The 25114-nt window shown below is 44.5% G+C and overlaps 1 protein-coding gene across 2 annotated transcripts in view; it reads left to right on the top strand.

Moving 5' to 3' along the window:
• The first annotated feature begins 445 nt into the window (after positions 1 to 445).
• Positions 446 to 25114, top strand: part of GPAM (glycerol-3-phosphate acyltransferase, mitochondrial) — a 67155-nt gene continuing 42486 nt past the window's right edge. Inside the window, exon 1 of one of the 2 annotated variants that reach the window (XM_069567789.1) lies at positions 446 to 795. Coding sequence is in view for 1 of the 2 variants with exons in the window: in XM_069567788.1 (XP_069423889.1) it covers positions 942 to 1020 (79 nt within the window). In the remaining variant the exon portion in view is untranslated. Of the gene's footprint in view, positions 796 to 903; positions 1021 to 25114 lie in introns of those variants that run through there. The other variant, XM_069567788.1, reaches the window with a different exon arrangement.

The following is a 25114-nucleotide window of genomic DNA, read 5'->3' as shown; positions in this document are numbered from 1 at the left end:
GGAAGCGGAGGGTGACTGGGAAGGCTGGAGGATAGAGAAGAGCTCAAAGTCACTGCTTTCAAAGGACCCCTAAGAAATGCCCGTGAAGCATCTCCAACACATGAGGGTGAGTCATAGGGGTCTCCGCCACCTCTTTGGGTCACAGTTAACGAGTCAAATGTGCTCACCCCCTGCTGACCCCAGTTGCTCCCCAACTGCAGTGAGGATTCTCTCGGGTGAGGTGGGAGCACCAGCATGGGAAGCTGGGTGTCGTGTGATCACGCAGGGTCCTCAGCTGCAGGCCCTTGGCCGGGTGCCTCCACTGAGTGTGAGGTTCCTGAGTTGCGAGCTTCACTTCCTAGTCAGAAAGCCCTGCCAGGCGAAGTCAAAAAGACACCAGTGGCAGCATCATTAAATTATAACAAGCCCTGAAACTCACTCCTGGGTGAGTGAGAAGCCTGGGTCTGTTTGTCCTTGCAGTGGGAAGGAAGTATGTGATTGGCCGGCTGGGCTCGGCCTAGCAGGCCTTATCTCTGGCTGGTTATTATTTGATCAAAGAGGGCTTCCTCCTCCAGTGGTGTTTCAAAACTGTGTTGGGAGAGTTTGTTGCTGCCTGGGGATTTTTTTTTTTTTTTTCCCAAGGTTACTACCGAGCACCCAAAGTCCTTCCATTTCTGGCCATACAAACAAGCACCCAGAGGAGATTTTCTTTCATCCCCCACTCAGACTGGGGCAGTCTTCTTCAGAGTCTCCATCGGCTTTGCTTATCAGCTGTTTGGAAATAATTCCTCAAGCAGCACAGAGTCAAGGATACAGGTATTTAAACAAAAAAAAATTGGGAGTGGGAGGGGATTCTGATTCCTTAGGAAATGGGGCTGGGGTGGGAGGGCTGGGGCAGGGCTGGGGTGGAGAACTGCCCGGGAAAGGCAGAGGACGTGGAGGAAGGAAGTAGAAAGAAAGAGATGTCAGAGTCTCGGGATTCTATGGAAAGGCAGAGCCAAGGCCTGAGACGTTTGCTCCTGGAGAGGTGTGAGCGCAATGGTAGGTAATTCGCCATTAGGTCTGCGTGCTTCTGTCCCCATGAAATCCTTCCAGGTCTAGCTGCTCTCTTGGCCTCGTTGTCATCCTCCTCCCTGGCTCACTACTGAGAGGGTTTTGCACACTTGCTGAGAAATCCATTTGCTTCAGCTGGAAACATTGTCACATCTGATCTTCAGAAGTGTTTCTCCGTGGTACCGATCCTTGTGATGTTGGCATCAGATAAGGAAGAGTGGGCTGAGTTCCTTGTTTAGGAGAATTTGTTTCCCACTTTGTCTGGGATCTGTGTTTGGTGTGCTTTGTCCATTCTTGTCCTCATCATAGTCCCACCTCAGTGGTGTGTTTCGAGCTTGAGATAGGCAGACAGAGCTTGATGTCAAAGAACTTCCTTGCTACAGATGAAAGCAAGGCTCCTTGCGGTGTGAGCAGGGACTTAACCAACCACTCGGAGTGAAGATGAAAGAGAGGTGAAAGGATGGATTCTATTTTGTCTAATTGTTACGTTTACCTGGAGGTGGCTGAGGAGGGAGGATATGATGCAAAACAAAACAAAACAAAACAAAACAATTTTATTTTGGTATTAAGTGGAAAAGAAGCCTTTTATGGTAGGTGGCTCAGTGGTAATGAATCTGCCTGCAATGCAGGAGATATGGGTTTGATCCTGATATGGGATCAGGAAGACCTCCTGGGGAAGGAAATGGCAACCTATTCCAGTATTCTTCTTGCCTGGGAAATCCCATGAACAGAGAAGCCTGGCTGGCTACAGTCCATGGGGTCACAAAAGAGTTGAATATGTCTTAGCAACTAAATGACAAATGGTAAATGGTTACTCTTAAAACTGATTTTTCCCTATGCACTTTAGATGAAGAAATAGCCCTGCCGAGTGCATTGCCCTTCTCCTGTCTCGGTGGCTGTCTTAATCTCCAAACGTTTCCATCTGTGTTGTCTTAGTTCTCAAGCCTTGGTATCCAGGTTGTCCCTGCTCTGTTAGTTGTTGTGGGAGGATATCAGGGCTTGGTCCCACAAGGCTGCCCCACAGGATGGGAGATTGTTCTTCCTGCTGATACCGGGTGGTTCCCAGGGAGTTTTCTCTACTGAGCCTGCTGGATTTCTTGAGACTCTTCAGAGTCATTGGTCTGAGAAGTTCATCAAAGTGAATCCTGCTTCCGCTTCATAATTTTCAGGGAAATGTGAAGAGGTAGAGGGTGAGCCCAGTGCACAGAGTTATAGTTCCTGATCCTGATCTAGCACTTGACGTGGTAAGACTAGGCACCTACCTGGGGACACTGGCTTTGAGCTGCTCTCTGTTCTCAAGAGACCCGTCTCCCTCCTCCCGCCTCCTCTTTTCCAGCCATCTTGGGCGTCTGGTCCTACAGCATCACAGCCTGAAAATCTAAGCCAATGCCCACAGTTAAGGGTATCTCCCTTATCTGGTCATCTGGTAATTTTTGTTACAAAGGTAGTAGAGCATGGGGGAAGGGCCATTCAGATCCACAGCTGACGTTTGCCTTTTCCACTTACTATTTAAATTGTCTAAGTCTCTGTTTACTCATCTGTAAGAGGGTTCTAAGACTTCTTTCATGGGGTTCAGTTCAGTTCAGTCGCTCAGTCGTGTCCGACTCTTTGCAACACCATGAATCGCAGCTCGCCAGGCCTCCGTGTCCATCGCCAACTGTTACCTTGGTAATAAAGAATCTGCTTTCAATGAATAGCGGTGTGTGCCTGCTGTGTGAGGGGTGCTGGGATGTAGTGGAGAATGAGGCAGAGAAAGCTCCCTGCCCTCAGGGAGGTTACAGTTCAACAGGGTGGGGGATGAGAGGTGGTAAACAAAGGAACAAGACAATCACACAAATAAATAGGTCGTCCCTGTCTGTGATGAGAAAAAAGAACAAAGGACTTGATTCGGATGGGGGTGGAGAGCTAGTTGAGAAAGTCCTCTTTGATGAGCTGAGTGATTGCTAAGACTGAGTTGCTGCTGACTGGTGTTTGACGAATCCTTGACCTGCAGCAGGATTGAGGCAGACGAAACAGGGGCCTCCTGACTCCCTGTCCAGTGCTCTTCCACCTGGCTGCCTCCACTGCTGGAGAGAGGAGGGCCCAAACTCCAGGAGGACAGAGGAGGAGCTGGCCAGTCCCTGGAGTCCAGTATCCTCTCTCCCCTGGGATTGTTTCTATCAGCTGAAAATCCCTAACCCCTTCCCAGGGATGGCAGGGGTGACCGGGGGTGCAGAAAACAGGTTCTCTGTGTCTTTCTCCCCCAGGTTCCTAAACCTCCATCCTGGATGATTAACCCACCTGGGGCGGTCATCTCTGGAGGTGAAATTCCAAGCACGGACAGGCTGAGAGGAGAGTGGTGAGGGCGGGGCGAGTATTTCGGGGCAGGCACATCATCTTCTCTGGCTGCCCAGCAGTGCGCTCAAGACTGCCCCGCTTCCCCACCCACTCAGCCTCCCAGGAGCACCATGTTCCTTTCCCACTGCACACAGTGGCTTTTGTGAGCCCTCTGGCTGGGGCTTCAGTGACAGCTCTTGTAAGGAGCTGGTTAGCATTTTTTCCAGACAAAGCTAGAAGTTCCGGGAGGTGACGGGAACCCTGAGCCTGCAGAGAGTGATGAAAGGAAATGGTCAGTCTCAGGTTCCTGAAAGAACAGGGTCAACATCTTCAGTTCTTCTCCACCTTCCCACTGGGGACCTTGTGCCCATGCCCTTCAGAAACGAATCAGTTCTCCCTCCACCCCCTCTTCCTTAGCTGGGGCTTCATTCTTTTGCTTTCATGTCTGCTAGCCCAACTCCCACCTGTTGCTTGCTGGTCACAACAAGGCTTCGTAGGACCTCCCAGGGCCATCAGCGTTTTAGCCAGTGATGACTGAAGCGAGCAGGCTTGGCAGTAGGTAGCAGGCAGCAGGACTGATAGCTTAAGGCACGTAACTGTCCTCACCTGGATTCAGAATTTCAGACCCTGTTTGGTGGGACAGTCACGAAGACTGGATGTTGAGAAAGGAAAAGAGATGCCATGCCGTAAATAACACAGGAGACAAGACCATTTCCAATAAGACTTTAAATAGCGAGTGGTACCCTGAGGTCAATTCTCCCCAACAGGTCAAAAGAGGAAAATGGCAGGATATTTGCAATGGGAAACTCACCTTCACCATTCAGTTATCAGAACCCACACCCTTGCTAATCCCATCAACGTGGAACCTAGTTCTTCAGCCTCTGAGCAATATTTCAGATGTTTAACGGGGCTCCTGGTTGTCACACTGAGTCAGCTAATGAAAACGCCCGGTCATCACTCCTGGGCTCCTGTGTTGTCTCCCTCCCCTCCCCTCCCCTTCTCTCAGCGCATTTGCTGGGTGAGCTTTGCATCTGGCTTCCATCCAGTGGCCGGTGGGGCTGGCAGGAAGTTCAGCTGAGGTTGGCTCTGTCTATTGGGCTTCAGTGTCCTGCCAGAAATCAGGTTGACCAAAAAAAAAAAAAAAAGAAAAAGAAACACCCAAAATGAGTCTTGAAAGAAAGCAACATCCATTTTCCTGTGGGCTGGACTTTCTCTGCAGGGAAGGGGAGCTTGTTGTGGAGCTTAACCCTGGGAGCTCCTGGTAACAGTGTCAATGATGTTTTCCTTTGAGTCAGTTCCAGAATGTGACTATGAGGAACAAGGGCCTGGGAAAAGTGTAAACCTTGGAACTGAGAACCCTTCTCAGTCTTGGCATAGGGCAACAACAGGAGGCTCGAGCAGCAAGTGGGCAGGAGGCTGGCTGCTCCCGCTTGTAGCCCTGATCCTGCCCAAACAGCTTCAGGGACCAAGGGATCTGACCTGAGCCATCGCTCAGTGGGCCCCTGGCATCTGGCCCAAGCAGCAGCAATCCTGACCCCTGCCAAGCTCTTCCTGGGCACATTTTAATTATCTTGTGGGCTGATACTCAGGATGAGTCTGCCAGGTAGGATGGAGGTGGAGCCCCCTTCACTCCAGCAGGCAGAAACTGCATGCATGATTAGATAATAGAAAATGTGCCCTCCACATGCTCAGATCATATGGGTCCTTGGAGCAGCACTGTGTGTCCCTTGTGCTTTGCCATTGCTCCTTCCAGTGCCCCCTTGCCACACAACCACATCTAATTAGCTCTGTGACTCAGGGCAACAAGGTGCAGACACTGCTCTCAAGGAACTCAAAGCCCAATGGAAGAGATGGGTAATTAAGCAAGCAACGTACTATGGCCTTACAGTGTGCACAGTGTAGCCCTAGAGCAGAGCAGCTTATTCTCAGGGAAACTGCTGTCCCCCCGTTTTCACCCCCACTCCTGCCTATCCTTGCCTTGGAATATCTTCTCTGTTTAAGCTGAGTCTCAAGCCTAATTCTTCACACAACTCCAGTGGCTGCTCACAATACCCAGACTCCAGACTGCAAATAGGTGCTGGTCTATGAGGTTTTTTCTAGTCTATGATGACATAAGAACTGAGGACAAAGTAGCAGCTCTTTAAGATGGCCATGGATATTCAATTTGAGAAATTTCCCATTGTTCTGAGAAGCTGTCGGTCCTGCTTGTTGGGCTGTTAAAACATTCTTTTCTTTCATTACATGATGATGTTTGTAGACTGTCAATTTCTACTGAGTTGAATTTGAATATTTTGACTGGGCTGAATAAAAAAGCAATAGTTCAAGGCTTGGGAAAAAGCTGCTCATCACTGAAAGTAGCACCTATGTCCAAACCCAAGCAGGAGCCCCTAGGGCATCTGTCTTAGTATCTGGTTTTCCAGTCTGCAGCAGAGTGGCAGAGCTGCTGTATTCAAATTCCACTTACTTCCCCAAGACACTTAGCTGCCTGTGGCAGCCCAATCCTTAAATAGACTCTACTGTTTTCTTGGCGGCCCAGGCTCCTGTATGTTTAATGCCTTGAATATCCAATTTCTGGGTCAAACTCATGAAAATCTAAAAGGGAATTATCCATCTCAGAAAGCAGTTGGAATGGAAATAAAAGCCATTAGTACTCACTGTTATCAGGATGTTTAATTTTTCATTAAAATTTCAAGATAAAAGTTGATCTTGCAGAATTGTGTTAACTGAGATCCCCATCTTCCACTGAGATGCAGCTTAGAGACTTACTGGAAAAGATGCTGGTACTCTAGCTCACAGTTGCCTTTTGGGGGCCCCTCTGTCTACACTCTTAGGTTAGAGGGCCTTGGGGTCCAAGCATCTGCTCTGGTTAGATGAAGTCTCATATTGCACTTGGTTACCCTGCCATTCCAGGTATTATCTAGGGCATTGAAAATCGCCCCCCTGAAGCTTGATGGATAGAAGAAAATGTCCACCAGGCAAACCAAATCCCAGTAATATTATACAAGGTGGTAAAGTCCAAATTCTTGGGCTAAAGTTGAATGTTTGTGTTAAAAGGTGTTTAAAATGAGTGACTCATACAAGGTTTAGCTAGTTAGCTGTAAGGAGTGCTTTGTTTGACCTGTTTTGCAATGCGGGCTTTGCTCTGTGCTGGCAATCGCAAAGGAGACCCTCACATTTGGACTCAGTGCTTTTTCGGGTCAAGAATATAACTTCTGTGTGTTTCTGGTGGAGACCCTCTTCTCCTTCTGCCCATCTCTCCCCTGGGTCCCAGCATGTCTCTTGAGACATAAGAGGTCAAAAAATTGTAGATTGGTGACAAAGACAATGCAAATGACTAATATGTTTTAGAGAGACTCAGTTTTTGGCAATTTCTACTTGACTTAATATGACCACTTAATCATTAATATTTTTAACTTGCCTATTTAATTATTAAAAGAAAAAAAATATTTTGACTTGATGGTTGTGTTTAGTTTGCAACCCTAAGGAAAGGAAGGAGTGGAAAGACGAAGCTGGTGGGCAGTAAAGACTTCTAGGTGAACACTCTGTGTTCTGAGTTCTGGTCCCCTAGTTCCAGAACCTTCCTTGCTGCTTATTCAGGGGATGGCCCAGACTGAAGAGTTGTGGTCCTTTTGAACTGGTGTGATTATGTTTGGTTTACCTGGGTCATCATGCCAACATGACCTTTCCTTCCCACTGAACCCGTCTCTCTTACCATAGGCAGCCTTCTGGCTGGTTAGCCTTGAGGTCTGGCAAGAAACAATTGTAGAAGGTTCCAGGGGATGTCATCAACCAGCTGTTGATATAAGGCCCTGGACAAGTCTCATCATCTCTCTGGGTCGTGGTTTCCTAGTGAAACACGTTTGGTTGGATTAGAATGTCTCAACCTCGGCACTATTGACATTAAGATTAAGGGTCATAATTTTTTTTGTGGACCTGTCCTGTGCATTACAGGATGCTAGCAGCATCCTAGTCACTGGATACCAGTGGTATACCTCCACTCTAGTGTGACAACAAGAAGTGTCTCCAGATATTTCCAAATATCCCCAGTGGGGAACTATTGGATCAGATGACATCTAAGTTTGAGAAACCACATTCAGTTCAGTTCAGTTCAGTCGCTCAGTCATGTCCAACTCTTTGCAACCCCATGAACTGCAGCACGCCAGGCCTCCCTGTCCATCACCAACTCCCAGAGTTCACTCAAACTCACGTCCATTGAGTCGGTGATGCCATCCAGCCATCTCATCCTCGGTCGTCTCCTTTTCCTCCTGCCCCCAATCCCTCCCAGCATCAAAGTCTTTTCCAATGGTCAACTCTTCACATGAGGTGGCCAAAGTACTGGAGTTTCAGCTTTAGCATCATTCCTTCCAAAGAACACTCAGGGTTGATCTCCTTTAGGATGGACTAGTTGGATCTCCTTGCAGTCCAAGGGACTCTCAAGAGTCTTCTCCAACACCACAGTTCAAAAGCATCAATTCTTTGGCACTCAGCTTTCTTCACAGTCCAACTCTCACATCCATACATGACCACTGGAAAAACCATAGCCTTGACTAGATGGACCTTTGTTGGCAAAGTAATGTCTCTGCTTTTCAATATGTTCTCTAGGTTGGTCATAACTTTTCTTCCAAGGAGTAAGCGTCTTTTAATTTCATGGCTGCAGTCACCATCTGCAGTGATTTTGGAGCCCAAAAAATAAAGTCTGAAACCATATTAGGAGTTGTTAATTCATCCTATTTTATTGAGTTCCGACTGTATGTTCTGTACTGGATTAGTTTTTACAGCCTGAATATACTGGTATTCCAGTGCCATTTGCTTCATGAAAATCTGAATTAGAGTAGGAAGGTGTCTACACAGGCACTGAGGTAAAGATTGGAAAAAAAAAAAAAAAAGAACCAGAAGTCCTATTTGGGTTTTTGTTTTTTTTTAGTTTTTATTGAAACAATGTTCTTTTTTAAAAATGTATTTATTTTTTAAGTGAAAGATAATTGCTCTATAGAATTTTGTTGGTCTCTGCCAAACATCAATATGAATCAGCCATAGATATACATATGTCCCCTCCCTCTTGAACCCCCCTCCCATCTCCCTCCCCATCCCTCCCCTCTAGGTTGTTATACAGCCCCTGTTTGAGTTCCCTGAGTCATACAGCAAATTCCCGTTGTCTATCTTGCTAGCCTCATCTGTATGTGAGGACCTAATGCTTGGTGTATATAAAAGCACATAGATCATAGTAGACATTCAATAATTAAAATAATTCCTCTTCTCTCTCCCCCACCCCAAGCGCCAGCTCTGCACAAAGCAGTAACTTTGCCAGCCTTGCTCTTCTGTTTCTGGGAATCTGCTCTTATCCTACCACGTGCCTGCAACTCCTCCCTGTCAAGCCAATAGGGATATGTCATTTCAAAAAATAAATCTCTAACTGTTAGTTTCAAGGAGGGCTTGTCTCACTAGACTCAAGTTGACTTGGTCCATCCATAAAGGGACTGCCTCTCCTTAGCAAAGAGAAAAGATTCTCCAATAACCAGAGATTTGCAGATGCCATTGTTTGCTGTTGGTTTAGCACAAAAATGACTGTAAGGAATTGAGGATGACAGAACCCTCACTTTGTGGGTTATCAGGACTCCTGGGGCATGGATAAAGTCATGGGTCTTATCATCTCTCCTGGGTTTTAAGTGTCTCAAAGGGCAAAGCCCATGCACTGAACATCCCTGGCAGGTCCAGCACTATCTCCTCCAGGAAAAACACCCTGGTCTTTTGTAGACTGACCCAGTGAGAGAAATGGTGGTGTAATAATAAAAAGTTAGGTAAGAGAGTTTGAATCTGCAATTTTCCTCTCCATTTAGACCCTGACCGGGGCGCCAGGGCTCATGAAGACAGTGCAGTTCTCAAAGGGAAAAGGTTCACGCTCAAATTCCAACTCTGCCACTGACTCTCCAGTTGATCTTGGGCAATTTATGTTACTTTCCTGAACCTGAGCTGTCATACTGGTGAGTCTGCAATCAGAAGGGTTCGTCCTCATAGGGATGTTGTGAGAATTAACTATAAGAACATATGGAAAGCATATGGCACAATTCTGGTAAATACCAAGTATTCGATAGAAATCAATTTTTATAATAGTAGAAAGGAAATTAAATATGACTTTAAAAACAATACATATAGTAGATGTTAAACAGACAACAAAAAGATGGATGAAGAGGTATGAAATTGACTTGCTATGTTACCGATAAGAAAATAGGCTCAGAAAAAGAAAGAGTGGGAAGAGGTGCCCAGGACATCATTGCTTGTTAACGCAGATCTCGCATCTCTAGATTCCCCTTCAGATGCTGGTTCTACCATGCTGGAGCTGCCTTTCTGTGTTAGAAGGAAAAAAAGTACTCAGCAACACTTGTTCAAGACGGCAAAGCAGGCTTTACTCAAGACCACTGTGATAAACATAGGGACTACTGTAATGGGATTTTGCAGAAGGGGAGAGAGAGGGGGCTTAATTCCAAGTACAGCCTGGACAAGTGGGGATTTATAGCTAAGGAGTAGGTTGGGGGTCAGTGGGTAGAAAATTGCCAAGAGGAAACATCATGGATGAGGGGGATTCTGGGTGGACTGACCTCACAGGATTCTTTGCCGAAAGTCTAAGGTGTCACCTTGGGGGGATGGCAGAGGAACCTAATCAGAGGTCAAAGGTGGGGACTCTGGTTAAACTGACTCAGCAGCATTCTTATGAGAATTGGATTTTACAAGAAATCACACACGCAGGCCTCGGAGAAGAGAAGGTTAAGGACTGTGACTAAGGTTTGAATCTTTGTCATTCTTCAAACATTTAAAGCCCATATTTAGAAAATTACATACAGACTGAGGAAAATTCACCTACTGGTCTAAGATAAGAATCATATGTTGTTTCCAGAGGGATTCTTTCTTCAGGGTAAGAGAGAAATAAGAATTTTTATCTACCGTGTTTTTAATGCCTTAGGGCTGCCCGAGAAAAAATCTATGCAGTGAGGAGGCCTTGTCCTCCACGGCTCCAGCCCACACCAGCCTTTGCTCACATACCAGCTAAGCACTACAGAAACCACCTTTGTTCCTGCTTCCCACCTTCCCAAAGTTCAGCTCTTACCTTTCAATCCAGGCTCAAGATTCTGGAGAGTTGATCTTTTGCTTTAATGCTGATATTCAGGCTCGAGAGCCACTCTGATTAAACAGCTGGGCACCCCGTATGCTCACTTCCTCAGCGAGGCTTCAGGAGATGTCTCTGGGTTGGCTCCGACCTGTGATTCACATCTTTCACCTCTTGCCAGTGAACTCAGACATTTGCTTGGGAAGAAAAGACTGAACTTTTCAGGCTCAGTGGTGGAGAGAGGAAGAGTTTTAGCAATCAGAATGCCTTGGCTTACTTTGTCCTTCAATCTTGCCTACCTTGGGCCTGCTGGGATGAAGGTTATGTGGGTCTGTTCGCATGTTGGCAGGTGAGAAAACCTGTCATTACAATGTGAATGGGACCGTGGTTCAAACAGAATACCTTGTTGTTCAGTTGCTCAGTCACGTCTGACTCTGCGACCCCACAGACTGCAGCACACCAGGCTTCCCTGTCTGCATCAAACTCTCCTGTTATCTTCAGTGATGGTTATAATTCAGTTGAAAAGTTGAATTAGTAGAGTCATAACTCCCACCAGAATTTCATTGTCTATTTTGCCTTTTTAAACCTAGTTAATTCACTTGCTGTCTTTCTTATTTGATGAGCACGCATTGGGATGTTTTTCTTTTACTCCCCTCCTCCTTTGTTTAATCCCCTTCTAGGAAAGCATAGCTAGAATTATGACTTAAAGGAGGGATCTGTAAATTACAGGCCAAACCCTTCCCCCGCTTGTAAACAGAGTTGTGCTGGCACGCTGCCACATCGCTTTGTTCGTGTCTTGTCATGGTTGGTTTCTACAACAGAGTCCAGTAGTTGTGACAGAGACCCTGCAAAGCCTTAAATATTTATGATCTGACCCTTTATAGAAAAAAAAAAAAGCCTACTGATTCCTAATTTAGAGTGTGTGCGTTGGAGTTAAAAACACCTTGGTTCAAATCAGGTCTTAGTTACTCACTCGCTTTGATATTGGAAAAGCCTCATCACCTCTCTGATACCTAATCTGTACCATGGGGATAAGAAAGACTCACCTTGGAGAGTAGCTGTGAGAATTCAGTGAGATCGTGTTTATAAAAAGTTGCAACTCTGTGCCTGGCACAGAGAAAGAGCTCAATAAATGTAGCTATTATGATGATCATTCATTCCTTTAGCTAACAAATACATGTCTTAGTGCTTTCTCTGCACTGAGCTTCGGGTGCTGCAGCTGTGACCGAGGCATAGATGATCCCCACTCTCATGGAGCTTACATTCTAATGGGGAAGACAGACAATATGAAGAAAACAAATCAAGAGGTTATTTCCAGCTGGTGACGAGTGCTATAAATAAAACAGGATAGTAGGAAGGAAGGTGACAAGGCAGGGGACAGAGTCAGCTCAGTTGCTACCTGAGCTGAGACTTAAACATAAGAATGAGTCAGCCATGCAAATAGCTAGAGAAGGAATGTTCCTGGCCGAGACAATAAATCAGAAGCCCTGAGCCAGAGGTGAGCTTGAGATGGTCCAAGAACAAAGTGATGGCCTTCGGGACTGGGGCACAGTAAGCAGGGGGCGATGATGGTAGAAGATGAAGGAGCAGAGGTCAGCACAGGTAAGAATATGTCATTGCTTGGAGACCCTGGGAAGACGGCTTTTAGAGGCATGGATGCAATCTAAGATTGTAATGGGGCAGAAATGTAACCGAGTCCTTGGCCTCATTTGGTGACCTTTGTTGTAAATATATTATTCTTCCTTTTTGGCTTCTGGCATTCATCACTGTTAGAAACAGGAGGAGAGTAGGGGCCCTAGTGAGCTGGAATCGGAGTGGCAAACCCATCACACCACCCTAGCTGGGCACACCCACCTTGCTTGGGCTTTTCTCCTTACAGTACCTTTGACTCACCCCAAAGGTCTTCTGGCCGATGCTTTTACCTCTTGGAAATCATTCTTTATCAGGAGACTTGAATGCTTCTCCAGGGGGAGCACTTAAGGTAAAAAAAACAGTTAATGTAATTTTAAAACCCCCTAACAAATTTCCCACAACTTAAGACAACCAGATAATCATTTGGTCCCTAGGGTCACTCAAAATTCATAGCTCAGTTCCCACAATTAGCATTTCTTTTGTATGTGAGCCAAGGAACAGGGGTGAAGAACCCTAGTGATAATAGTGTACCTCTTTGAGGTTGAAAAGAAAGCTGTGATACAATCAGATAAACTGCTTTGAGTTGCCAATAATAACAGTTATACAGTATTTGCCAGTTCAAAGCCCTGCTACATATGTGGCTCACTTACACGTAAAAATGTGCGTTTAGTTATCAACCTTGATTCACTTGGGATGACTCCTCCTCGCTCTCGTGTTCTCTTCTTCATTTTCCTCCTCCTTCATCATTTTATCCTCATCAAAACCCTTTATTTATTGACCCCCTTCTCTCCTGGCTAACAGTAATTAATACTTGCTTTATAATGTGCAAGTATGTGTTTCTGTCTCATTTTGTTTCAGACATTGTTAAAAGAGCAAGATATGAAGGTGGCTGTCTTCCAAGCCATGCTTTCAAACACTGATTCTTAAAATCTGGGGTCCATAAATGATCATGGATGGGGGTCATGAGCCCCCTGAAATGGAATAGAAACCATTTACATATACATTTTCTTAAAAGGAGAAAGTCTAGAGTTTCATTAGACTCTCAAAGTGTTCCCTGATTCCGAGAAGTTACAAACTATTGCTTTAAAGACTCTACTGACTCAATCTGCAGTGTGAGTTTCAAAGGAAAATTCTAGAACTTTTCTAAGTGGAAAAGGAAAATTTGTTGAGTTGAAGCTGGGGAAGCCGGTGATTCTCAAAATCACATTTATCAAGCATGATCTGTGAAAGCAAGTGGGGTTGATAATTGGATCAAATGCAGCCTTCCTTTTAGAGGACCTGCACATTTTCCTGGGAATTCTTATCATGACTGCAAACATTATATAGTTCTCACAGACATCGTCCTAGAGCCTTATGGATTTTAACTCTTATTCCTCAGAGTAACTTATAAAGTCTGCACAATTATTAGTCTCGTTTTACAGATGAGGGGAATGGAGCATGCACAGATTAAAACCATACATTAAGTTTTATATTCAGCATCTAAGACCCTTCGTTGTTCTGGATAATATAGTTTGTCCAGCTGTAATTAATAGTTCAGAATAATTATCATTTTGGATGTGTCCGAATAGTGGTCATGTTGTAACCATGAAGCCCAGAATTCATTAATGACAGGATGTTTAAAGGTGGCAGCTCTGGTTTCATAAATAAAAGCAGATTGCAGGTCATGTGAAGAGGAGAGCCAGCTGACTACTTAATTTGAATTTAGCTGAATCACAATGGTTTATGAAGTGTGGTGACTGACCAAGTAGATAATTTTATTATTGTAGCTATTATTATCACTAAGAAATTTCTGCTGTGTACATAAGGCATACTATCGCCCTGTAGAGCTTAAAGATAGCTAAACCTTATCTTTGGGAGGCTAAAGTTCTTTCATTCCAGGAGTTGATTAGTTGATGGGACTTTAGATATAATTCACCCTTTGCCTAGATTATATTTATTCAACAAATAATGAGCAAGTGACCTAGAAATTTAGATGGCCATTTCACTAAGAAAATCACTTATAAATAATCTATAGGAAAACCAACATTGTGTATATTAAGGTTTATTTAATCCCACCTGTATCCTCTAGTGGCTACTAGGAATTCTACAATTCATGTATGTGGGCTAAATTTACATACAGAGGTAAAATAGGAACACAGGGCTAGAACAGAGACCCTCTGGGAAAAAAAACACTTGACATAATTTCATAAAGGGGGAAATGTTTTGCCATCTTCTAAGCAAAATTGAATATGCAACAGGAACAGGTGATGTATAAATTATCTTAATTGAGTGAAGGGTCAGACTTAATCCCACACCAAGCCAGCAGAACGACAAAGTGGGCCTAGGAGAGAGGATTTCAACCCATGACCCTCAATTACGGAAAGCCTGTCATTTAATACCTTACTTCATGTTGAAGGTCATCCTTGCAACAAATTTCAAATATTTTATGGAGGAATATGATGATGACCAGCAGAAAATATTTGGTTAAAGCCACAGTCCCATTCCAATGTTCTTGCCTGGAGAATCCCAGGGACGGGGGAGCCTGGTGGGCTGCTGTCTATGGGGTCACACGGAGTCGGGCACGACTGAAGCAACTTAGCAGCAGCAGCAGCAACAGTCAATTGTAATACGTTTACTGGGGTTTCACTTTATATCAGGTAATTTAGATCACTGGAAACTGGGTTGATAACACTGTTTACTTTGGACAGATTTTCTTTTGGGAAAACTGTAAGTTAAAAGAGACAGTTTTAAGGAGTGTGTTTAGAATACCCAGCAGAATAACTTTCCCAAAAGAAAATCTTAGAATGTTTATGTCCCCAAAAGTAATGAAAGTAAATGTATTGAAAAGTGTTCTAAAAATGAGCCTTAGTTGAACTGCAATTGATCTTTCCTCTAATTAGACTTAATAAGTAAGTTTCTAGCTGACTTTTAACTCATTAGAAAAAAAGAATAAATGTACAGTAGTTTTGTTTCTCCTTGTCCTCTTCATGAATTTTTTTTTTTTCCTTTTTGACAAAGACTGATTCTAGGAGAAGAAAAATAAAAATATGTCTGTCTCCAGCCATGTCTAGCTTTCCCTTTCAAGTGTTTTCCAATTCCTTCCTTCAAGTGTATTCGGCACTTGTGCACTTTGCCTTGCTCTTGATTGCAGCGTTCTTATCCATGGTGGACCACCTCCCACTGTGTTGCTGGTTACCACTGAGGAGCTGGGCTCCTGTTCTCCCTTGCATTATGTTGTTCCCACTACTATGGCTCAGGAAGTGGGTGTGGGAGAGGAATGGGAAATCTGCTTCCTACCTTCCTATCAGATTGGGTACATGCCTTCCCCAAGACATGTGAGTCCTGAGCTCCCAAAACTCTAGGTTCATATATTTCTCCTTGAATATTTCTGTCCCTGGAGCTATCTGTGTCCAGGACTCTTGACAGGTGTAATAGCCATTCACACCTCCTTTCAGTTCAGTTCAGTTCAGTTGCTCAGTCGTGTCTGACTCTTTGTGACCCCATGAATCGCAGCACACCAGGCCTCCCTGTCCATCACCAACTCCTGGAGTTCACTCAAACTCATGTCCATCGAGTTGGTGATGCCATCCAGCCATCTCATCCTCTGTCGTCCCCTTCTCCTCCTGCCCCCAATCCCTCCCAGCATCAGAGTCTTTTCCAATGAGTCAGCTCTTCACATGAGGTGGCCAAAGTACTGGAGTTTCAGCTTTAGCATCATTCCTTCCAAAGAACACCCAGGGTTGATCTCTTTTAGAATGGACTGGTTGGATCTCTTTGCAGTCCAAAGGACTCTCAAGAGTCTTCTCCAACACCACAGTTCAAAAGCATCAATTCTTTGGTGCTCACCTTTCTTCACAGTCCAACTCTCATATCCATACATGACCACTGGAAAAACCATAGCCTTGACTAGACGGACCTTTGTTGGCAAAGTAATGTTTCTGCCTCCTTTATTAAGTGTTAATTAGTTGTGTCTTGTATTTAGGCATTTAACAAATAGATCTTAAGCATCTGTTTTGCACAAGGCACTATTAGGTGCTAGGGATACAAAGGAAGGGGATGGGAGATATTAAGATAGACATTTAAGAGGGAGAGATGATGGCTAATTACATATGGCTAATTCTACAATTAATTAATGTTCATTATAATTGTGATACATTCCCTGGAAAAGAAGCGTATGACAGGGGACCTGCCTTAGTCTGAGGGTCAAAAAGCTTTTCATGAGGAGTGAGATTTGAATTATGTTATGAAGCATGAGTGGGTGGAAAAAGAGGGCTGTGGGGGAGACCACTGCTGGCAGAGAGGGTAGCTTGTGCAGAGGGAGGCCAGAGTCCCTTTTTCTTAGGAACTGAAAGAAAGCCGTGGTGACTGAAGTCAGAGAAAAAGAGGGCAAGTGGAAGGAGATGGGGGTGGTGAGATTAACAAGGATGGAATGTGCCAGGCACTGGCAGTTCTAAAGGAATAACTGAAAAGATTTTTCATCAGTTGGAGTGGGGGTCAGGCAGAGAAATGGAGGTGTTTGACATTGTCTGTGTTGTACTTTCAAATGTTCATCCTGGCTGATGTGTGCCATGTTTGGGAGGGTGATGGGTAGGAAGCAGACATGAGGCATTCTAGTTGTTAGCTGTTATGCTTCCAGGGAAGATGGTGAGGTCCTCAAATAACATAGTTCAGGTAGAGAGGACGATAAAAGGAGATGAGTTTGAAAGCTGGGGTGAAATTGTCAGACGTTACTATTGGACCGAATGTGGGAAGAAGTTAAGAACAACTAGGTTCCTAGGTTCCTGGTCTGCTAAGGACGGAGTGTGGAATGAGAATGAAGGAGGGCCTTGAGCTAGTAAAAGATGCCAAGAAAAAATATTCAGGTAGGTAGAAAGCAATCCAGCAGGACATGGGGTTGATTGTGAAAGCTGAGAAAAGTCTTACACCCAGAGCCTGAGCTTGCTCAATAAGCCATCACTATTCAATAATCTGGCAGCAGGTTATGCAACAGTAGGAAGGTCCTGGATAAGTCTGGGCAAGCACAATTTAGCCCACATTAGGATCCCTCTTTCAGAAGACGAGATGCTTTGTTTTCAGTCAGCAACTCAGCTCCACAAACTATCTTGGATCATATGTTCCAACAACCGACAGCGGTTTTCAGAGAAGTGGACTTGAGCAACATTTAGGAAGAAAAGGTTTTCATAAAAGACGTAATGTCTTCAGAGGTGCAATTCTAGGCACAACAAAGACAAACTTTTAGAAAAAATAGTAGAGGTGAGCTTACTTGCAAAGCAGAAATAGAGACACAGATATAGAGAAAGAATGCATGGACACCAATAGGGAAAAGAAGGGGGATAAATTGGGAGGCTGGGATAAACATGTACACATGGCTATGCATAAAATAGATTTCTAATGAGAACCTACTGTGTGGCAGAGGGGGGGAACTGTAGGGCATACATTAAGTCAACCTAAAAACTGCATTCTAATACACAGTAGGTACAGACAAATATTGTTTGATTCCACTTATATGAGGTACCTAGAATGGTCAAATTCATGAAGTCAGAAAGTACATTGGTAGATGCCAGGGACTGGCGTGGGGGAGTGGGGATGGGAAGGGGGAAAGGGGACTTTGTGTTTAATGGGGACAGAGTTTCAGTTTAGGAAGGTGAAAAATTTGGGAGAGGGATGATGGTGAGAGTTGTACAACATTGTGAATGTACTCAGTGCCCCTGAAATGTAGTGTTAAATATGGTTAAAATAGTTTTATGTTGTGTGACTTTTACCACAATAAAAACATTTCTCAAAAAAGATAAAATTTTATAATGTCATATAGGGTAGTTCTGGCCTGTTAGAGGCTCCTGAATCTTTTCATTCCAGACTGGGGCCTTTGTTTTATCTAGCCCAATCGAAAGATTCACTGAGGTGGTTCTGATAGTCACTAGGGTTTGTCATAAATGTTTAGTTAACTTGTTTTGGGCACATGGTGGGATTACACTTCTTCACTGTCTTGCTTACATATGATGCTTTGTCTGATGAAATGGGAACAGAAATGATGTGAATTAAGACCTAGTGCATGGTTCTCTACACTCTCTGGTCCCAGCCTCAGCAACTGAGGAAGCGCATGTCAAGTTGGAGCCTCCCTCAATGGCCTTAAAAGCCCCTGTAATAACCCACAGTTTCCATGTAGCGTAGGCAGATAATCTTTGTTGCAAGACTCTGAGACATTTGTTACTGAATTGCAACCTAGCCCATCCTGACCAATACCATGACATTCTCCCCAGAACAAAGTAACCTTAATGGCTCAAATGAGTTTGGAAGGTTTCAGGACAAATACTTTGCCAGGATTTCAGCTCAAAGGAATAGGATATCTCTTTTGTCTCTGGAGTCTATGCAAGAGGAGAATCATAATAATAGTTACTATCTATCTAGTAAATCTCACCACTTGGCAGGCAATATGCTAATTATCTGTATACATTATTTCATTTTACCTCAAAGTAACCGAGTGAGTAAGGGAATGTTAGCAAATCCAATGTTAGTTAGCAAATCTAATGTTAGTTAATTTTTTTTTAATTTTATTTTGAATTGAAGGATAATTGCTTTACAATATTGGTTTCATTTCTGCCATGCATCAACATGAATTAGCCATAGGTGTACATATGTAGTAAATCCCCTTTTTAAATGAGAGAATAGGGACTCAGAGAGGTTAAATAACTTTCCCAGGGTCACGTGGCTGGTAAATGGCAGAATTCTGACTGGAACCTAGTAGCTGAGTTGGTAAAGAATCCACCTGCAATGCAGGAGACCCCGGGTTGATTCCTGGGTCGGGAAGATCCGCAGAAGAAGGGATAGGCTACCCATTCCAGTATTCTTGGGCTTCCCTTGTGGCTTAGCTGGTAAAGAATCAGCCTGCAGTGTGGGAGACCTGGGTTCGATCCCTGGGTTGGGAAGACCCCCTGGAGAAGGGAAAGGCTATCCACTGCAGTATCCTGGCCTGGAGAATCCCAGGGACTGTACAGTCCATGGGGTTCCAAACAGTTGGACAGGACTGAGCGACTTTCACTTCACTTTCATGACTGGAACCTAGGTGGTCTGTCTTCAAAGTCCTGGCATGACTCTCAGACATTCTGCTGGAAGGACTCGGGCTTAGCCCACTGATAGCCCGACTGGCAGCAGCTCAGTTTTTAAGCCAACCATCTCTGAGTATCACTCCTCAGCTCCTTCATGGAGTGGGGTTTAACATGAAGATATGCTTTTCAGACCTGGGATCTGGTGGCCCAGTCCTAACTCTCAAGCTCTCATCTACACTGACTAAATAACATATCAGTCATACATTTGAGCTCTAGAATTGGAGGCATCTGATTTCAAATTGGGGTTCTTCCACATACCAGATTTATCTCTCCCCATGCCTCAGTTCTCCCATATGGAAAATGGGGATTTATTCATTTTTTAAATTAAAAAAATTTAGATTTATTTAATTGGAGGCTAATTACTTTACAATATTGTATTGGTTTTGCCATACATCAGCATGAATCTGCCACGGGTGTACACGTGTTCCCCATCCTGAACCCCACTCCCTCCTCCCTCCTCATACCATCCCTCTGGGTCATCCTAGTGCACCAGCCCCAAGAGTCCTGTATCCTGCATCAAACCTGGACTGGCGATTCATTTCATATATGATATTATACATGTTTCAATGCCATTCTCCCAAATCATCCCACCCTCACCCTCTCCCACAGAGTCCAAAAGACTGTTCTATACATCTGTGTCTCTTTTGCTGTCTCGTATACAGGGTTATTGTTACCATCTTTCTAAATTCCATGTATATGCATTAGTATACTGTATTGGTGTTTTTCTCTCTGGCTTACTTCACTCTGTATAATCGGCTCCAGTTTCATCCACCTCATTAGAGCTGATTCAGATGTATTCTTTTTAATGGCCATTGTGTATATGTATCACAGCTTTCTTATCCATTCATCTGCTGATGGACATCTAGGTTGCTTCCATGTCCTGGCTATTATAAACAGTGCTGTGATGAACATTGGGGTACATGTGTCTCTTTCAATTCTGGTTTCCTTGGTGTGTATGCCCAGCAGTGGGATTGCTGGGTCATAAGGCAGTTCTATTTCCAGTTTCTTAAGGAATCTCCACACTGTTCTCCATAGTGGCTGTACTAGTTTGCATTCCCACCAACAGTGTAAGAGCGTTCCCTTTTCTCCACACCCTCTCCAGCATTTATTACTTATAGATTGTTGGATAGCAGCCATTCTGACTGGTGTGAAATGGTACCTCATTGTGGTTTTGATTTGCATTTCTCTGATAATGAGTGATGTTGAGCATCTTTTCATGTGTTTGTTAGCCATCTGTGTGCCTTCTTTGGAGAAATATCTGTTTAGTTCTTTGGCCCCAAAGTGGGGATTTATAGTACCTAGCTCACGGGGCTGCCTGGAGGACAGGCACCTTATTTGCCTGTTTGCTTTCAGATCCAGTCGCCACCCTTCTCGACTCGACTCCTTGTCTGGGGAGGGGCTGGGGAGTGAGTGGGGGAGGTGGCCCCTGCACCTCCATTCCTTGGACTCCCTTGCAGTTTACTTAAGCCAGTAGGAGCACTGGCAGGTGATGGGAGGCCAGAAAGGGGTAAAAGCCAGGGAGGGCGGCCCCCTCTTTCTCTAGGGACATCTCTAGTGTGATTTCGGCTCCTCTTAGGTGGCCTGTCTCTCCTTGGTCCCAGCTGTTGCCTAGTTGGTTCTGGTTCCTGGCTCTGTTAGCACCTGACTTTGTGACTCCAGCCCCAGGGCAGGTAGTGATCTTCTATTGCTAAGGGCTGCCTCACTGTCCCCTTTGGTCCTTTCAGTTCTAAGAACTTTCTGAGTAGAACTCTATTCAAGTTAGCTAGAGACTTCCCTGGTGGCTTAGATGGTAAAGCGTCTGTCTACAATGCAGGAGACCTGGGTTTGATCCCTGGGTCAGGAAGATCCTCTGGAGAAGGAAATGGTAATCCACTCCAGTACTATTGCCTGGAAAACCCCATGGACAGAGGAGCTTGGTAGGCTACAGTCCATGGCGTCGCAAAGAGTCGGACACGACTGAGTGACTTCATTTTCACTTTCAGTGGCTGTCTGGCACGGGCTCTTTTCCATACTGCACTGTGACTAATACAAAGAATTGCTTGCGATCATGCCTATGAAGTACTAAGAACTGTGCTTGGCCTGTAATAATTGCCTAGTGAGTGGCAGCTTACAAAATGTACTGACTTACCTCTTACCTAGATGTTCTGAGGCCAATTTGCACCAGGCAGGCCTCTGCTTACCCCAAAGCTCCTGAATCAAGGCTCATTTCTCTCTCCAGGCTGTCTGAGTCCAGAGACCTGGGTTTGTTTCGATGCATTCTTCTCTAATCTTTATAGGGTAAAGGGCATGTGGATTCCTCCTCAACATTTGTGACACGTCATCACTTTCTTTCTAATTTTCCAAACTTCTTACTGCAGCTTAAAAAGCCCTGCTCTATCTGGCCCCTTCTGTCTTCCCAACCCCTCCTTCCACCACCTTCCCCCTCACTCCCTCTAACCCGCACTGGCCTTTGTCCAGTTCCCTCTGCCAAGCTCTGTCTTCCTTCGGGGTTTTGGCAAGTATAGTCCCCTCTTCTTGGAAAGATCTTTTCTGGTCTTCTTTCTCATCCTTCTCACATCCTCACCTCAGCGTAGCTGCTCCTCACTTGGAGAGGCCCTTCCCATTACTTTATCTAATATTAGTCACAGGTGACCAGGTGCTGTTGGAGTTTCATTGCAGTGTCCCTGCCTCGTGGACTCTCCCCACCCCACCTCTCCTACTCAAGATAACCTCTCCCTCTCATCCAATCTAGCTTGATTGCACAGGGAAAGCAAAGGTCCCTTCAGATTTTGTCTTCTTTTAGGAACAAAAAGACTGCTAATGGCACTGACTTAGGCTCCTTCAACAGAACCTTGGGACTTAAACCACAGAGCCTGGCTACACCCCTAGAAGAAGGAGAAATAATTTTCCTTTCTTAAGAATGAGCTAACAGTTATAAACTGGGGGAAAAAAAACCAACAACTCACTGGGGAGCTAATTCCTTAATTACCCAGCTCTAGCAGTTACTGATCCAGTGTCCCACCTCCAACTCTCGAGCCGGTGTCCTGCCCTGAGGCATGTCCTGTCACTTAGTCATGTCTGACTCTTTGCAACCCTTTGGACTGTAGCCCACTGGTCTCCTCTGTCCATAGGATTTTTCAGGCAAGAATACTGGAGTGGAGTGGGTAGCCATTTCCTACTCCAGGAGATCTTCCCAACCCAGGGATCCCACTCGCATCTCCTGTGTTTCCTGCACTGCAGGAGATCTTCTCAACCCGAAGATCCAACCTGTATCTCCTGTGTCTCCTGCACTGCAGGAAGATTCTTTACCCGCTGAGCCATCAGGGCCTGAGGCCTTGCTAGTGACCAAAAGCCTGCTGCCCACCTTCCTTCCTGGGGTCAGGGTGGGCTATCAGCTCTGTCAAGTTCTGCCAAGCTTGAAGGAAGATGCCAAGGCAACTCTCCCAGAAGCTAGACTGCCTCCTGCCTGGATTATTTGAAGTTTTTAGATTAGTCTATTGTGAAGCCATTTTCAGTCAAATTGAAGTACCGGTTCTGTCATAAATGTGGTAAATGTGAATCAGGGAAGCGGGGGGAGGTCCCATTCTCTCCTGGCCTACGTTACTTTCTAAATGGCAGGCTCCAAGGTCACATCCATTGCCATTCCCCAGGGTGATACACTAGCAGGGACTATTTCTCAACACTCTTTCCCCTCCATACACCTGAGTTATTCTAGCAGCCAGGACTGTGCTTAAAAATTAAAGATGAGTCAGGAATGCAATTTGTTGGGAAGATACCCTGGAGTGGGAAATGGCAACCCACTCTGGTATTCTTGCCTGGAAAATCCCAGGGACAGAGGAGCCTGGTGGGTGACAGTCCATGGGGTCACAAAGAGTTAAGACATGACCGAGTGACAGGACATGCAAGAAACAGAAAACAAGATTTAAGTGGCTTAAAAACCAGTCTTGTGTGATTGGTAGTGTGGGGTTTGGATAATAAGTTGCAGAGCACATAGGGAAAAGATTGAAAAAGAAACATGCCAAATGTATCGGTTACCTTTTACCAGGAAAGAAAAGCTTTTCCAGAAATCCTCAAGTTTGATTTTCTCTTAGGTGTCATTGCCCAGAACTGGATCATAAGACCATCTTAGCTGCAGGAACAGTTAGAATAGTAAAAAGCAAGATTATCATCATTAACTCAGATACTTTGATTCACTATTTTCTCAGGGCTGGACAAAAGATCACCCTGAATAAAATCAGGCTTCTGATAGCCAGGAACCTGCAAGGAATGGATAGCAGACAGAGAGGTCTCAGTGTTTGTTCCAAATCAACAGAGTTCTAGAGGCCACAGTCTACTGAACTTGATGCTGATTTTTGAATCTTTTGGGACACAGTGATCAAACAGGAGTTTGTCTTCTAGAGGGTCTCATTCTATGCCGCCTGGCAGGCAGTAGGAGTTCTATACATATCTATACATTGCCAACAAAGGTCCGTCTAGTCAAGGCTATGGTTTTTCCAGTGGTCATGTATGGATATGAGAGTTGGACTGTGAAGAAAGGTGAGCACCAAAGAATTGATGCTTTTGAACTGTGGTGTTGGAGAAGACTCTTGAGAGTCCTTTGGACTGCAAGGAGATCCAACCAATCCATTCTGAAGGAGATCAACCTTGGGATTTCTTTGGAAGGAATGATGCTAAAGCTGAAGCTCCAGTACTTTGGCCACCTCATGCGAAGAGTTGACTCATTGGAAAAGACTCTGATGCTGGGAGGGATTGGGGGCAGGAGGAGAAGGGGACGACTGAGGATGATATGGCTGGATGGCAACACGGACTCGATGGATGTGAGTCTGAGTGAACTCCGGGAGTTGGTGATGGACAGGGAGGCCTGGCGTGCTGCGATTCATGGGGTCGCAAAGAGTCAGACATGACTGAACAACTGAACTGAACTGAATATAGCTACCCATATTTCTTTTGATTAGCATTAGCATGGTCATTGTTTTTCTTTTTGAATATAATTTTATTTATTTTAATTGGAGGCTTATTTTTCAATTGTTTAACCGATTTTTCTTTACATCTAAAGTGATTTTAACAGATGACATATAGCTGGTTCTTTCTTCTCCAGTCTGACAATCTTTGCCTTTTGACTGAGGTGATTACTTACATGCATGAATTTAAATCTGCCATCTTGCTATGTGTTTTCTCTTTATCAATCCATTTTTCCCCCTTTCTACTCACTTACTGCCTTCTTTTGGATTCATTGAGTGACTTGTTAAAAATGACTCTGCTTTGTTTTCTTCATTGATATACTAGCTACAACTCTTTATTTTGCTTTTATGGCAGTTGTAGTATACATCTTTAACTTACCACAGTTTACCTTCAAGAGTTGGGTTGGCCACAAAGTTCGCTTGGGTCTTTTTAGGTTTTCCAGATCTACTTAATATGCTTAATATTTCCTCTACTTTTTTGGACTTACAGAATATAGTTATAAGTATTTTTTTATATATGCCACAGTGACCCTGGAGGCTTTGTGTTCTAAACGGAGTAGCTACAAGGTGGAGATAGGCTGCCTATTTAAGTTGGTGTTGGAAAAAACTTTCTTGGTGACCAAAAGTGTCTTAAGTGGGGTGTATTTACCAACTCTAACACCTCTGTCATTTCTGGGATTCTTTCAATTAATTAACTTTTCTGCTTACTGTGGTTCATTGCTTCATGCTTCATTTTGCTTGCCTGATGACTTTTGATTGGAAGGACAACATTGTGAATTTTACCTTGTTGGATGCTAAATATTTCTGACTTCCTATAAGTATTCTTGTGCTTTGTTTTGGGACATCCTGTCTTTGGAAAGTTTGATCCTCTGGGGACTGCCTTTTATTTGTTAGGTAGGACCACAGCAGTGTTTATTCTAGGATTAATTTTACCCCACTACTGAGGCAAGGGGTTTCCCAGGTGGCTCAGTGGTAAAGAATCCGCCTGCCAATGTAGGAGATGCAGG

Source organism: Ovis canadensis, chromosome 22 (genome assembly GCF_042477335.2).
Source record: "Ovis canadensis isolate MfBH-ARS-UI-01 breed Bighorn chromosome 22, ARS-UI_OviCan_v2, whole genome shotgun sequence".
In the NCBI taxonomy this organism is placed as follows: domain Eukaryota; kingdom Metazoa; phylum Chordata; class Mammalia; order Artiodactyla; family Bovidae; genus Ovis; species Ovis canadensis.
The sequence above is the reverse complement of the archived record's forward strand: the minus strand, read 5'-3'. Positions and strand labels throughout refer to the sequence as shown.